The sequence below is a fragment of the Lutra lutra genome, chromosome 17, assembly GCF_902655055.1.
Source record: "Lutra lutra chromosome 17, mLutLut1.2, whole genome shotgun sequence".
In the NCBI taxonomy this organism is placed as follows: Eukaryota; Metazoa; Chordata; class Mammalia; order Carnivora; family Mustelidae; genus Lutra; species Lutra lutra.
In genome coordinates this window covers 5,662,815-5,679,021 of record NC_062294.1, presented here as the reverse complement: position 1 = coordinate 5,679,021, position 16,207 = coordinate 5,662,815, and the positions used below count along the sequence as shown (strand labels likewise).

Below are 16,207 nucleotides of genomic sequence, written 5' to 3'. Positions count from 1 at the left end.
GACTGTTACAGAGTGATGGCTTTCTGGGAGTCACATTTTCTGAAGTACACAACCGTGCATTTGCCTTTCTTTCTCTGCTGCCTTGCTCAGTGGCTAATATGCAGTAGGCACTTGACGAATGTTTCTTGAATGAATGAATGAGTGAATGAGTGAATATATGTGAGTATTAGAGAATTCTCTTCAGTAATGATCCTCAAACTGGGCAGACACAGAGCATGTAATACACAGACAGTTAAACCTCACCCCTGAGTTTCTGAATCAGTAGATCTGGGGGGAGACCTGAGAATTTTCATTTTTTTAGTCTATTCCCAAGGGGTGCTGATGCTACTGGTCCAGGGGCACACTTTGAAAACCACTGCTCTACCAAATTAAATCTGAGAGGATTCTCTGTGTAGAAATAACCCCAGTCACTAATTTTGGGTAAGGGAGACACCTAGAGGGGGGTTTTAACGGCTACTAGTTCACAGGATAAAATTGGTGTCTGAATGCCCAATTTTGCTACTAAGGAGGGATTGAAATCCTAAAGACAGTGAGGCCATTGAGCTGAGATGGCCTAAAAGTCACTCCCGATTTTATCTCTGTGCAAGTGTGGAAGGCATGATGGTATTGATTGCATTCATTGAAGGCATCGTCTTAATGCAGTATCTCCAAAGCCAAAGGAGTATTTCCTGTCTTAGTCTTAGATGTCTGGGCTCTTTATACATTGTCTAAATTCAGAAGGCTGTCAGACCCCAAGTATTCCTCACCAAATATCTCTGAGCACCAACATGCTCACAGTAGCCTCTGGAATGTTCCTTACTTTGTCTGATTCTGGCCTAGACTATTGTCAGAAGACCTTGCCTTGCTGTAGGATGAGTTAGATGGCCACATGAGATTGGAGACTATCAAGGTCATAGCATCCTTTCCATGTGGCAGGACCGAACTGTCACCATTAGGAAGCCTCTCTGTTAGGGCAGTATAGGTAGGGGGCTGTTTTCACATCAGCATCACACAGTTTTCAGTACAGAACCCACTTAACCTATATTCTCAGCAAAAATCTTTTGGGCACATACTATATGCCAGTGTCCCAGAAGCTGAGCCCACAGAAGCAAAAAGACATAGGACTTACGTTTCAGAGAGGTAGACAAATAACAAGTGAACAAATGCAAGGATTGGTTAGCTTTTGGTATATAACAAACCACCTCCAAATTCAGAGCAATTGTTTAATTTTACTATAGGTCAGATGATCAGGGTGGGGCTCTGCTGGGCTTACCTAAGCACCTCTGGGTTCATGGGGGTGCTTGTCTCTCCTCCTGCAACCAATGAGCTCGCCCATGAAGGCATTTGTAGAGGCCCTAGCGAGAGCAAGCTGAAACACACAGGGCCTCTTGGGGCCCGGGTTTATAACCACTTCCTCATCCCTTCTGCCTCATTCCACTGGCCACATCAAGTTCATGGGGCCAAACCCGAAGTCAAGGAGTAAAAGGTGGAGATGGAGGATGGGGTAAGAAATGGAGCAGTAACGCAAGTGACCACTTATAAGATTAAGTGACCTAAAAGGCTCTGAGGAAACAAAACAGGTTTGTGGCTCAGGAACAATCAAGGATGCTACTTTTGGGTGGCCGGGTATTGTGGGATGGTGTAGCGTCATAGTCTCAGGTTTTTTGAGCAGACTGTCCCACTGGGAGGGGTGTAGTTTCAGCACTGTGCTCTGTCCATAAGGCTGTACAGCGTGGGCTTCCCTCCTGGCGGTCCTAGCATCTCCCCATTATCAAGGGCTCCTGGCAGAACTCCTAACTCTTGTGTCTCATAAGGGCATCTCTCTGGTTTATCACTGTTCTGTACAAATGCCTCATTTGTACAAAAGCACATTCAAAGGGCACCAAAATTTGAGTAAGTTATCTCTGCTGCAAGGTATAACATGCACCTCGCTATGCACACACAGCCATGTGCTTGTACACGTAACACCCAGCCACTGCACACACGTGCATGGCAACCTCCACGCAGCCAGAACTGATGTCTTCACCCGTGTCATTAAGAGGCAGCAGTCTCCCTCCCTGGGCCTTCAGGATACAGCTACTCAATGTTGGCCGATTTCGTCAGCCCCAGAGCCGGCCGGATGTGCCTGAGAAAGCGGTGTGAACATGGTATGTGTCCAGAGGCAGACATAGGTTCTGGGCAAAAGCAGCCAGGGGCTTAGTGGGGGGCTGGAGTGCAGGGTGGTAAAGTAGGGGCCGTTAGGGGGTGGTTCCCAGGTTCAGCGCTCACTTGCCACCATCAATCTGTCCAGCAGCCAAAAGATTCCCATTAGGGAGTTGAAGGGAAAATGCAAAAAAACCAAATGGATTTCTTCTTCGGGGCCTTTTATCACTGCAGCGAAATGATTTTTCTTCTGTCTTTATTGAACAAAATATGATATCCTGTGTTTGGTGAAATGCATGTTATCTGAGAACAGATGGGAGTAGGGGATTGAGGGGGAAAAGTAGCATCCATTTTTACAGCAACTCTTATAGCCCTATTGTATTATCATTCCCATATTCTTGATTAATAAACTGAGCTTTGGGGGAGTAAAAGCAACTTGCCCAATGTAAGTGGAGTCTGGAGATCCTAAACTAAGTCTCATTTTTGCAGACAAATCTTTTCTGCCTTCCTAGACTTCATGGGTTTCTAAAGATGAGCCTTAAAGCCTAAGAAAACTCTTGAAGTTAACTCCTCCTGTCCCTTAAAATCTAAGCCTTGGGGATGGAAGTAGGGGGGTACAGGAGAGGCCCTTTGGGCATGCTTGCTTGGACTCAGGTATGGTGGCTGGAGCCAGTCTGCCTGCTGGGACAGTAACTCAGGAGAAAAGCCCAGGACCTTGGTGAATGACTGCACAGGTACTGTCCAGAGACAGAGTCAGTGGATTTTTGCAAATGTGCACCTGTCTTCACTGGTACCATCAGGGCATGTGGTCATTGGCAGTCTGGGACTCACAGCATCCTGCTACCTGTTGTGGGTCAGTGCATTCATTTTGTATGTAGACGATGAAGCTGAAATCATATTGGAATGTTGTTCTTGGCCAAGCCAAACCTCACAATAGATTACTTGCCTCCTTGGGGGAACATCCAACAGCTGGCCTCTTAGGGCACAAAGGCACAGCCCCTGACTCTATTAGGGTCATCTCCGAATGGAAGGCCTCTCTTGCCACAGAGCTCCCCTGGGATTGGCGGAGGCCTCCACTGCCACTGCCCTTCTCGTTTCCCTTCCTCTGGCAGCTGCTGCTCGAGAGAACACCCTGACTGATCCCACCCGCACACATTTCCATCCCGGTCCCTGGTCTAGGGAAACCAGCTGGTCTCTCACTGGTGATTAAATGCTCCAGGGGTGAAGTGACACCTGACACTTTTGCTCACAGCTTATTGGCTCTAAGTGGTCACACAGCCCCATGCTGACCACAAGGGGGCTGGCAAGTGCAACCCTGCACTGGCCAGGAAGGGAGAATATTAGACCTACAGGGTGAGCAGCAGCCAGGCCGAAGGGATGGAGCCCCCGCAGAAAGGGCCCGCCGAACTACGAAATCAAAAATACGGTTTCACACTTGGGTCAAGTGCAGCCTTGCACACCCTGCCCTAAGGACTGCTTCCCCAACCAGGTAGCTGCTTGTGGAAGTGTGGCTGGATGATTTCTGCCATCTTTATCCCTTCTAGTGGTTTATCGTCTCCCAAGCTGTTCTCTGCTCCCTGTCTGCCTTGGTGCCTGCTGAATCCATGGGCTTAGCTCAGCTGGCCCCTGACGGACAAGATGGCTCCTGCTGTGGAATGGAGAAAAAAACAAGGTGTTTCAGGATGCCTTGATTTGAAGCCTGCCCGATTCCAAAATACCCCGTTTTACTCTTAATGGTAGGCAACATGGTTCTAGGTCCCCACACACAAGTTTCAAGCAGGGACAGTCATCTATATCAAACACTGTGACTGCCCCTCTCAAAGGTTCAGGGCCAGTTCCTGCTTAGTAAAGAGGATGGAAAGTTGAAGGAACTGGAAGAAGAAGCAATATCCACCTTTCCTGGGCTTTTCTGGAGGCCATTGGGCGACCATTGCCATCTGTTGGGCCAGCGCTGGTTAATGCAGCGAGGAGGGCAGATAGTACTGCAGCTTTGTCTGTGACCTTGGGAACACGCGAGGTGACCTTGGGACTAAATAGCTGGCAATGAAGGAATTTTAAAAAGTTTACCTTTATCGAGTGGTCATTTTGTCACTTAATCCTCACGACGACCTTGTAAGTTCACTATGATTTATATTCTCATTTAACTAGTGAACAAACATAGGCACACAGAGTGAGAGTAACTTACTTATCTGCGACAGAACTGGGGGTTAAGCTTAGGCAGTATGGCTCCAGACTCTCTGCCACCCACCCCCTGCCACTTTGATTAGGTCTAGACATCTATTTAACACACATTGATGACTGTCTCCATGTTCTAGGCCCTGTGCCAGGTGCTGGGAATATAGCCCAATCCACTAGATCTCAGCATGGTTCATTGCTCAGTGTCCTGCTATATGAGATGTCCTACAATACATGTATTCTACTGCTCAGCTCCAGGGATAAATTTCACCAGTAGATATTTGTGTACCTTTTTCTATAATAAGAACTATATAACTTACATGTTTCTCTTATTGCTTTGGCCGCCAGGAAGCTCAGATCTAAATCAGAGCAAATATAATAGAGTTTCTGTTTAGCATTTTGGTTTTCTGAATTTTTCCTCCCAGCCTGGATTTTTTTGTTTTGGTTTCATCAATTCTGTTGCACAAATGCCTTTATTTTAAAATACCTTAAATCCTTTTTAGTAGGAGGCTGCGTGGAAATGACAAAGTGAGATCTTTACTGCGTATTTTTAGATTCCTACTGGGAAAGGTAGACCTATATATCCCTCTTACCCTCATTCCTATAGCTCCCCCACTTACGAAACCCCTTGAGCAGAGGCCATGACTATTCTCAGTCCCTTGGGATTGGTAGGAGCTTCTGAAAAATCACATCCATATAGAAAAAAAAAAAAAGTTTCCTTAAATCATGGCTCCAAATCTGGTGCCAGATGCACATTTGTGGAATAGGCAGCCAGTCATACTCTCACCTGAGCAGTTAATAAAATCTATTGCCCCTTGATGGATTTTTTTCTACAAGCAAGAATTGATCTGTCGTCTTTGTGATTTGTGAGATGGCTAGGAAACACCAAACACCATCATGACTTGGGCCACATTAGGAGAGGAAAGGAAAAAAAAAAAAAAAAAGGAAGAAAGGAAGAAAGAAAGAAAGAAAAAAAAATCCACTGCCAAGTCTTTCCAGGCGTGGAAAGGGCTGGAACTGCTGGGGTCATTTTATTTGATTTATTGGAATTAAAGTGGATCTTATTAACATTTTAATAAAGAGAATCTTTTTGCACTGGGCTGGAAGTGCTCGCCAGTCCCCCGTGCAATTCCATTCTCTGCAAAAGTGGAATCGGCTGGCGTTGCCCAGCGTGATTTGTGAGGCTGGGCCCCAACAGTCCAAAAAAGCAAACGGGCTGCCTCCTCCGAGGGGCTCGCTCTGTGCGAGGTGCTCGCCCTGTATCTGCCATGCAAAACGAGGGAGCTTTATGAAGGAATCCGTCTTGTAAAGCCATTGGTCCTGGTCATCAGCCTCTACCCAATGCTTTCGTGATGCTGCCGCTGATCTATTTGGGAAGTTGGCTGGCTGGTGAGGCAGAGCCTCTCCTCAAAGCCTGGCTCCCACGGAAAATATGCTCAGTGCAGCCAAGTGCATGAATGAAAACGCCGCCGGGCGCTTCTAGTCGGGCAAAATGCAGCCGAGAACTCCGCTCCTCCTGTGCGTTCTCCTGTCCCAGGTAAGGAAGAGGGGCTGCGGGGCGCACCCCGCGCCCCATTTCTGCATTCGGATCGCCTGGCGCGGGCAGGGGGAGGGGGTTTTCGGGGGTCGGGGGACTCTGGGGCGCGGCAGCGAAGGAAGCCTGGGGCTCGAAGGGAGGTCATTCACAGCCCCGGGGATCCTAGGGGGCCCCTGGTTTCTTACTCCGGGTTGTGTGTGTGTGTGTGTGCGTGTGTGTGTGAATGTGTGTGTGTGTACGTTTGGAGGAGGAGGCGAGAGCTCCCTAGTCCCTTTTTTTTTTTTTTTTTTTGCAATCCGGGGCGACATTCTCGCCTACATCAAGTGGGGTAACTTTGATTCGCCTCCTCCGGAGGCTCATGCATTGGAGAAAGACTCAGTTGGAGGCGACTCAAAGGAGTCGCGGTTCCCCCCCAGCGCAGCGCCGAGCGGGGAAGCAGGGCTCCGGTCCGGATTGCAGGCTGCCGGGCTGGAGAGGCCGGCTTGGCATCGCCGACTTCCCTGGGCGCCCGGGCCCCCTCGCCCAGCCCCACGGCGCTCTGGAAGGCGCCTCCCGCCAGCCTAATGCTGCAGCCCGGCGGCTGCTGCTGTCGCTCAAAGGCTCTGGCTCTGGCCGAGCCCGCATCGGGGCTCTTTTCCTCCTCGACCTCGGGCCCGGAGCGCGTCCCCCCGCCACACTCCCCCTGCCAGGACGCAGGCCCCAGCCCCCCGCGCCCCCTTTGTCCAGCCAGCTGTAGCTCCGGCTCCCAGCCCCGACTGCCGCCTCTGCTGTCTTCCCGGGCGGGCGCGGAGCGCAGAGAAAAGTTCAAGCCTTGCCCACCAGGGCTGCAGCTGCCTGTTAACCCTCGGAGCGCTGAGGCTGGAGGGAAGGGCCGGTGGGAAGGGCCGGTGACCCGGGAGAGGGTGGGGGTGTGGGGTGCGATGGAGACTTGGTTCTCCGGCAACCACCTCTGTATCTGGAAGATCTCGGGAAGTTTGTGTGCAGGAAAGCAGTACTCCAAGGAGGCCAGACCGAGGTGCTGGCGGCTGAGGGGCACGCCCAGCCCTGCTCTGGGGCCTGTGGTTTCTGAGAGCACTGTGACCCAGTCCCCCACGGCCTCCCGTGAAGCCTATGGGGCTGGGGTTGGGCTGGCAGCCTACAAGTGGGTGGGTAAGATCAAGGCAGGGCCAGACAGAGGAGAGAAGGAGACAGGAAGTGTCTCTGGGTGCTAGGAATGGGTGTTGAGTTCCTGGCCAGGACTCCTGAGTGCCAAGGGAAGAGGCACATGTGTGGGTGTGTGTGTGGTGGGGAGAGGGGGCTGGTGGTGAGGCAGCTAGGATCCCCGTCAAGGGCTGGCTGGGATGTGGAGATGGAGGGCAGCCTTCTAAGGGAGGCCACTGCTAGATCAATGTTGGGGTTAGACTTTGGAAATGGGCCAGTGTCCCAGGAACACAGTGACCATGGAAATGATGTAAAGTGGAAGTTAGCGGGTGGATGCCAGTGCCTGGGGGCAGGGTAAGGTGCCTGCCTGACTGCTGAGCCCCTCCCCCGCTTAGGATTTCTGTCTTCCCTGGATACACAGCCCCCATTCAGGACTGCGCTGTTTTACTCCTCTAACACTGGGGCTTTGCTGGCTGAGTGTCTTGGGGGTCTCTGTAACCTTAAGTCCTGCCACAAATCCTATGTCTGGCCATGAATGAGTTTTCCAGACTTCTGGAGTCTGACTGTCCCTGAGGCTGTATACATGTATATATATCCCCATTTAGTAGGGTGGTTCAGAGTATGCCTCTGATTCAGACAGATTCTCTCTGCCCTTTGCTGGTCGTACCACCCTGGGCAAGTTGTTGAATATCTCTGAGCTTTCTGATTTTCCACTGTAAAATAATCTTATCACCTTCCTGGGATTGCCAGGTAGATTAATTGCATTCAACAGGATGTCCTAGATAATGCATTTATCATGAGGGTTGGCACACTGGGAACCATTAGCATCTGGGAGCACTTACCACAGCCCTTCCCGGGGACTTTACAGTCCTTTTCTCTCTCTCAACATGCTTAGACCTCAGTTAGGATTCCAGGGCTTGCCAAAGTTACACATCCCTTTGAGCAAGGCGGACCACATGGCAGCACCCAGCAATCTCGGTGCATGCGGGACTTCTCACTTGATACCTTTTGTAAAGCAACTGGTGTGTCTTCTCTCCTCGGGCCCAGATGGCACAGGTGGGTCTGAAGGCTGTTAGCTCACTCAGTTCCTTAGCATGGGGGAGCAGAGGTTCTACCGGGAACTGAATTGCCTCGTCTCTGAGGCTTATTTCTCTCTTAGATTGTTATGCAGAATCAGAGCAAATGTCCACATTAGGACACTAATTGATATCCCGGTTGCAACAGCACCTTGCAGAGAAATCGTTTTGGTGCAGTTCACTTGATCGGCAAGAGATTCAAGTGCACACAGCTCTGTATGTCATAGTGAGAAGTGGAGAAAGTCTTGGAGCTTTTGAGTCAACAGGCAAAACCAAAACTTTTTCAAGGCAGAGAGAAAACAGAGGAAAGGGAAAAACAATGTAATATAGCAAATTAGTCACTTGGTCCTAAGTGCTGTTCAGGCAAGCATGTATGTGTTTTTCCACTGCAGTTGTAATACTCTGGGTCCGGCTTTGGAAGCCATCAATCTCGAAGTTTATTGGCTGGTTGCTGTTTGAAGGCATTTTGGAAGGGGGAGGAAGAATTCTAAACAACAATGGTTGGAAGCTGGCAAAGTCAAGGAACAGTCACCTCTCTTCTCCCCTGGGGTGTTTTGGGAAAGGCTGTCCCAGAAGTGGCCTCTGGCATTTAGCTATGATAAATAATGAATGCGGAACAGATTAAAGAGTCCCAACATAGAAATTACACTGTAAATATGATTCCCACCCCACACCCCCATTTGGGTATCGCTTACAAATAGCCAAAAGTTCTAACAATGAATGAGTAATCCCCCAAGAATTAGGATTTTAGGGAGTGGTTCAGGTTTAGAGAGCAGTTACTTGGAGTGAGCAAAAATGTTCCACAGAATTCTGAGATGTTGATTTAAAATGGGGAGTTCTTTGTTGGGGTCAGAATCTTGATTTTCAGGACTTCAAATGAGAATCAGTGTTTTTTTTAGTACCCCCGAAACATCATTTATTATATCTTAAGGGCAGTGTTTATTTGGAGAACGGTTCTGATAAGGAGAAAAGACTATGGGAGTGGCAGAGCACCCCTGCCCTGGGATGGCTTCAACATGTGACAGCCGGTAAGATTTCAAAAGCATTGGGGAAACAGAGACATAAGTTGTGAAAAGAATCAAAGTGGCAGAGTTCACATGTCTGAACCATTTTTTTAGCAAGTCCCCAAAGAGATTTAATAAACTGCAAGGCTGAATATGTGATCTGGGGTTTATGTAATGCCACAGTCTATATTAAAAGCCCAACAGTCATCTTAGCTAATCTCTTCTGCTCTGCCTCCCTCCCTTCTCTCCTTTTCTATCTTTAGCCCTTGGGTTTTCCATTAAATAAAACCTATTTCCTTCTAGAAGTATCTCCTATGTGTGACAGTGGAATTGCCCAGCAAACCAATGTACCCAGTAACAGTATACAGAGTATCAGCATCTGCATGGGAACACTCACTCTCAGCCTGAGTGTCACTGTTTAGGTGAGAGTACAGCTAGGTTCTTGAGAATATCCTTCTCTCCTTCCCTCCTTCCAAAAAGACAGTTGCTTGGAGAGTCCAGTTAATTTCTTTGAGGTGGAAGGGAAGGAAAATGGCAAACTCTGGGTTCCGTTACAGTCCCATCATCTACATAGCCACAGTGTTTCCTATTTCTTTGTGCCTGTATAGGTCCATCTCTGTGTGTTTTGATCTTGTTTCAATACCTGTTGAAAAATTTCTCCAGAAGAGGGCTCCATTCACAGCATTACAAAATTCTGAATCTACAGCTTCTATATTTTAAAGAACTTCAGTGTAGTAGTAGTTCCATCAAAATCCAGTTAGTTTCCTCATTCCCGATTATTTGCTCCAAGCTCCCCCAGGGAGAAGTCCTGCCATTTTGCTCTGAGTATCTTCCGTCTTTTCTTTCCTCCTTTATTCCCTATTGTAGTTGTTTCTTTTCTGTCTTATTCTGCAACTGTGTATCCTCTCCGAGTAATAGAGCAGGGAACATTTGAAAGACCTTTGTAGACAATGCCATATGAGATGTGGGGAAGTTCTGAAATTTCCTGGCATTTGATTTTGTTTGGACCTGGTTTTACTCTTTAGGCAGCCAAAAGGCAGGCACAGCTCGCCTGTGAAAGGAGATAATCTTCCCCATTAGGTAACTACCCAGAAGAATGACTCATGAGCCAGATTCGCTCACCCTCCATCACCAGTTGAAAAGGAGAGGGAAATATGTCTGTCATCCAATTACAATAATCAGTTGGGCAGAATCAAATCAAGTGACCAGTGGTTTTGGCATTGTTTCCACTTAGCTGTGGGCAAGGGTGCCCACATGCCTAAGAGAGTCTGACCCTCTTGAAGGTTGCTGCCAATACAGTCCCCTGCTGCCTGTCTCCTCTGTAGCTTCCCAGGGATCCCAGGCCTGACTATGCCTCCTTGAGCAGACAGTGCAAATGATGATGGGCTGGACCATAGGATCCCCTTCATTAGGCACTAAGTAGTGACTTTATGCTGGGTTAGGGTCGAAAGCAATTTCCTTCTCTACTGAGAGAAACAGTGAAGGGCAGGCTAAGGGAGGAGAAGAAATGACATTTCAGACTTGAAACACAGACTGAGCCAGGGCTCAAGTTAGTGAATGGGTCACCCTTTGACTTAGCAGGTTGAACCTTGAGATATCTGCTTGGTGGGGCTAAAACTCATCCATCCCAATTCTGCAACTCTGGCTTCTGGGCAGAGGTGGTAAAGATGCAGCCGCAGGCCAAATGTAGCTCATGGATGTATCTTATTTGGTAAAATGTTTTGAAAAGTGGGAAATTATAAATTAAAAAACAAAAAAACAGGTTTCTTGCATTTCCTGAAATGTCAGAAGGTTGGGCACTCCCAGGGCTTCATTCCCACTTGGCCACATTTCGGTAGAGCAGAGAGGGCTTACTGCCCCCTTTAGGAAGGACATGGCTCTGTAAATTGCCACAGTCCCTACCAGTCCCCACTATTCATCCAACCAGCTAAACTCATCTTTACCCACTTGCCCCATAGCCATTTGTGCTGGGAACTTCTGCTTTCACAAATTTTGAGGCTTAATTAAATTGATACAGTCAAGTTTTTAGTGATAGGCTACTTGAAAAGGAAGGGACAAGCCTCTTTCTGATCACTGTGCTTGAACTGGATTGAGACTTGCTTTGGAAGAACATGGTCGAGGGGATCCACATCTCTGTCCTGAGAACATTGCTACTGCCGAGAGTGCCACTGGGTGACCAGGAGTGCCCGGAGCACTGAGACACACAGATCATTGTTCCATGAGTAATAGTTACACCCAGAGAAGTGACACACTGTAGCTTTGAGTAAAGCCGACGTGGGTACACCAGAGGGTTGGTGCACCCTAAACATGGCAGTCACGGGGCTCTGGGAGTACTGGATAATAGGTAGGCCCCAGTGCACTGTGCCACGTGTTATACTGAGAGCATCAGTACCCTTGGAGTACAGCGACAGTCTGGGCATTGTCATTCCCACAGTGTTGCTCACCAGCAAAGTGAGTGTCATCAGAACTTCACAATAACGTCTCGTCCTCAGCCCTGCAGGGGACTCCGGGAGCACTGAGTTAGCTCTCAGAGCATTTACAACTTCAGGGTAGTGTTAGCTCCATAGCTTTGTTGCCTGGAGTACTTTTATATACACGGGACATTGTTACCTCTACCACCAACTGGAATTCGTGTGATGTTCTTACAACTGCTCTGAACAGTTAACACCCAGCATGGTCTTCACAGAGTGTTAATGCTAGAATTAATGTCCTCTGCCTCCACAAATACTAGATTAATCCGCCCATCGAGCCCCTACCAATAGGTAAGCCTCAGATCACTTGTTTCTATAGCCTCAGATCCCAAAGATCAGGGTAAACATAATTACGCACACATACCAGAAAAAAAAAAAAAGTGATTGTTTTTTCTCTGTCACTTGCCAACAGAAGTCAAATTCCTGAAAATTAGCATTAGCAATGGGCACGTTTTGACATGTCATGTCTCATTTCAAAGGCCCCGGCAAGCGTCACCCAATCTGTTCCAGAAGCACAAAGCCCCTGTGTCTCCCAGCTGAGTGTAGGCCGGGCTGGGGTGCAGGGCGGCAGCTGCTCAGCTGAGAGCAGCCCTGCCACATGCCTGGGCAGGGCCAGGAAATGAGCTCAGCCTCTGGAGGAGCCTGGGGACCCTGCAAGGAATGTGGCAGCTTCCATCCCTGCCTTATGCGGCCTCCAGGCCAAAGTCTCTTTCCTCTCGGGGTGACAGGGAACTGCTTTTCCATGTGCTGTATGAGATGGTACCTGCAAATGCCCAAACTTGAGCTTCTGTGGTCATCTCCCTGTCTACTAATGTAGGACCTGCAGAAAGTGGCCGGATCCTAGCAGCAGAACCCAGAGCTGTCTCAGGCTACACAGGCTCTGCCTTCAAATGCCATAAGCTCTGGTCATCTGGGAACATCTAACTCTGGGGTTGCAAACTGTGGCCTCTGGGCCAATTCTTGCCTGAAGACTGTTTTTCTAAATAGTTTTATTGGACCATAGCCAGGCCCATTCATTTATATAATTATCTATGGCTGAGCTTGTACTATAACAATAGGGTTGACACCATATGGCCCACTAAGCCTAAAATATTTACTATTTGGCCCTTTACAGAAAAAAGTTTGCTGACTCCTGCTCTGACTCAGAATTATAGCCAGAGGGGCTGCAGGAAATCTTCCCTAAGGGCAGGGAGGTGATAGAGATTCATTCATTAGGCGCTGTCCCTCCTAAGCCCCAAGTACTCTAGTAACTTAACTTCAGGGAGATTCACCTGGGGACTAAGTGGGGTCCATCAATACCTGTGATGTCCGAGGAGGACTGACCACCTGCTCGGGTTACAGCTACTCGTGAGGCTGACCTAGTCTCTGCTCTCTTGGGAGCTCCGATCCTGAGAGAGCCCCTAGCAGGGGAGGTCACTGTCCGTTCAGGAATAATTCAAAACAAGGGACTGCTATGAAAATTCAGTTGTGTGAGGTGTGCTGACTAGTGTGTTTTGCTCATCTGTGCCTTGCTTTCTTCTCCACTGAAATATAAGCTCGCTTAAAGCACATACTACTGTCTGATCGGTTTGCTCCTGCATCCGCAGGGCCTAGAACAGTGTTGGTGTGCAGTAGGCCTTCAGCAAACATGAATGAATGAATGAATGAATGAATGAACAAACGAATGAAAGAACAAATGAATATGGAAAGGCATCAGCTTCAGATGAAGGTCCTGCGAGCCTTCCTTCATAGCCTGATATTTGAGCCACAGTCTGGAGGAGTAGTGAGGTTTACTGACAATAGACCACCGGAAGGTGTAGGCAGGGAAAAGCATTCCAGGAAGAAGGCACAGCCTGGGGGAAGTCTCTGTGTGTGTGTGGGGGGGGGGAATACTGCTTAGCTGAAGGAGGATGATCCCAGGAGCTGCTGAGTGGTGCCAGAGCCACTGCGGCTTTGGCTGCCACCACAGGGATTTTGGTGTTTGTCTTAGAGCAATGGGCAGCCATTGAAAGTAACAGGGGGAGGGTGTCCTGTGACAAGGTCAGATTTCCATTTTGGAAAGGTCACCCTGGCTGCAGTGTAGCAGATGGACTGATGCTGGGTACGAGCAGAGGGGAGAAGCCAGTCCAGGCCTGAGATCCTGGGAGTGGCAGTGCAGACGAGGGAAAGAGATGCACCGCTCCAAGCATGCCAGAGACATTTAGGGCAGAACCTGGTAGGGCTGGGAGATGGCAGAGCAAGGGCCAGGGAGGGGTTAAGGAGCAACCTTGAGTTCTGACTCTGTCAACTGGCAGCTTCCTGTCAGTTGCCTGAATGAGGAACCCAGGTGTTCGACGTTATAAACAGGGCCCGAGGGCCGTTTCCCTGGGGGTGTCAGCCAGGCTGCAGTAATGCCCCTCAGGAGAGGCGTCCCAGACCCCAGCGACACTACTGCCCACAGATCCAATGCGTGTTTGCATCTGGGATGGGCACCGTGGGGGCTTGGAAATGCCCTTGTCTAGAGAGACTGATGCATAGCCTCTATAATTAACCAATCTCTGAGGCTTTTCATGCAAAAGATATTTGGGAGAAACATTGGCAAGCCCTTTAATCGTTTCTTGAACATTCAATCAGCAGCACTAGAAATATTTCTTACATGAAGCAAATAATGATCTACTACTTTCTTCAGTCACTTTGCAAATGTTAACAAGTCCTCATTTCAGCATGTCGGATATGGCCTCAGCGACTCTTAGGTTTCCAGGTGGAGTAGCAGAATCTTCCCCATGGTGCCAGGAAGTGGAATGTTGGTAAATGTTTAACAACCGGCTTCTCTTTAAAAAGAAGAAGTGGCACAGGCAAGTTATCCTCAGAAGGCGAGGGGTGCTCAGGTGTCTGCATTTACTGAGGCATGTAGAGAATTTATAGGTAAGCAACACACACATAGAGACCTGTTCTCATGGGGCTTGCCATCTACCCAGGGCAGCCATTAAGAAACAAGAAAATATATTTTGTGGGGCACCTGGGTGGCTCAGTCAGTCCTCACCCAGGACCCTGGGATGAGCCCACATTAGGCTCCCTGCTCAGCAGGGAAGCTGCTTCTCCCTCTCCCTCTGCCCGCCACCCCCCATGCTCTCTCTCTCTCAAATAAATAAATTAATAAAATCTTTAAAAAAAAAAAACACAAGAAAATAAACAGCTGACATAATACGAACTTGGTAATTGTTACCATAGGAAACAACAGGGACTAAAACAGCACTGCAGGACTGATGGCTCCACCTTCCCTCCCGTTCCTTCACCTTTCCCTTCCTCCTCCCACCCCTTCCATCCGTCTTTTCTCCTTTCCTCCCATGATTACTAAACTCTACCCAGTGCCAAGAATGCTGCTGTCTTGGAATTCAGAGACGAATACATACCTGGTCCTGAATAGGGAAGGTGCTGGGGGTGAATGAGGGCCTGAGGTCCTCGAGGGCTCAGAGCAACAAGCATCTCAGATGGCTTAGGACAGTTAGGGAGACTTCTGAGGCTTTAGCAAGTCAGTTTGAGCCCTGGCCATTTGCACGCTGCCTTTCCTCTTCTTTTTCCTCCTGTGTCTGAATGAGGAGAGAGAACACTTATACCTGCCCAGCAGGGTTTTGCTTAAATAAGCATATGCTTTGACTTCATCCATGATCGGCAAATGCTGGATGCTAAGGGAACGTTGGTTGTATTCACTTCCACACGCTGCGCTCCAAGGGAACTTGTAGCTCTCAGGTACTGGGGAGGCCTTGGCCCTGATCATCTTTCTAACTCAGAAGGGAAAAAATGCTTATGTATTTAAAATGCATGGACATTAAAAACAATAAAGTTTGCCCTCTGGGGAAGGATTTGCCAATTCTCATATTGGTGGCTCCCGAAAGATCCTTCCCCTAAAGATTTCATGCCTCATAAAATCACTTGATCGGGTGGGATCTCTTCTTCTAGATATATCTTCTCAGCAACTGTTTCCCCAGAGGCTTTATCAGGGCAGTGCGTGTGTGGGTGTACATGTCAGTACTATGAGCACTTACGATTCTGATTTAAAATGTATCAAAATACATGTAGCAAATTTACTGTACAATTTATTGCTATGTGCCACTTGCATACATCATGTCCAATCTTCATTGCAACCCTTAGGGACAACTGTTCTTATCTTCATTTTATACACCATGAGAAGAAGTTCAGAGTGGTTGAGTCATTTGCCTCAGGCCAGCCAGCCACTAAGAACTGGGACCAGGGCTTGATTGATCCCATCGTTTCTGATTCCTGTGCATGGGCACATGAATATTTTATTCATGTATAAAAGCTTCCCCCCAAACGATGTAAGGATTTTCTCCTTTGATTGTTTTGTTTTCTGATTCTCCTGGAATCAAAATGGCTCATGTAGTCATCCCATTTTTGAATTCCTGGTATCGAAAAGTGGGCCTGGGACCTGGGTCTGCTGTCTGGCTTAATGGCTGCAAACTGGGGTAGCCCGGGGTTATTTGCATTATCACCAAGTCCTTGTTTTCTACCAGGGGCAGATGACCCACCCATACCGCATGCTTCCCCCAGCAAGAACAGCCAGCGCGGGAAGACAGCCAGGCGACTCCGTTGGGGTGTGGCTCCTCGGCAGGGTCCAGCGCAGGTCAGTTCCCTAGGAGGAAATTTGCTGGCAGTCTCCTGCCTGCCGCTAAGCTCTAAGCCTGGATGGCATTCCTCCCCAGGTCC

The 16,207-nt window shown here is 48.6% G+C and overlaps 1 protein-coding gene across 4 annotated transcripts in view; it reads left to right on the top strand.

Moving 5' to 3' along the window:
- The first annotated feature begins 5,569 nt into the window (after positions 1 to 5,569).
- CDH13 (cadherin 13) overlaps positions 5,570 to 16,207 on the top strand; it is a 980,849-nt gene continuing 970,211 nt past the window's right edge. Inside the window, exons 1-2 of one of the 4 annotated variants that reach the window (XM_047710889.1) lie at positions 5,570 to 5,833; positions 16,015 to 16,124. In XM_047710889.1, coding sequence (XP_047566845.1) covers positions 5,789 to 5,833; positions 16,015 to 16,124 — 155 coding nt within the window. In that variant the 5' untranslated portion in view covers positions 5,570 to 5,788. The remainder of the gene's footprint in view (positions 5,834 to 16,014; positions 16,125 to 16,207) is intronic. The other 3 variants (XM_047710890.1, XM_047710891.1, XM_047710892.1) reach the window with 3 other exon arrangements.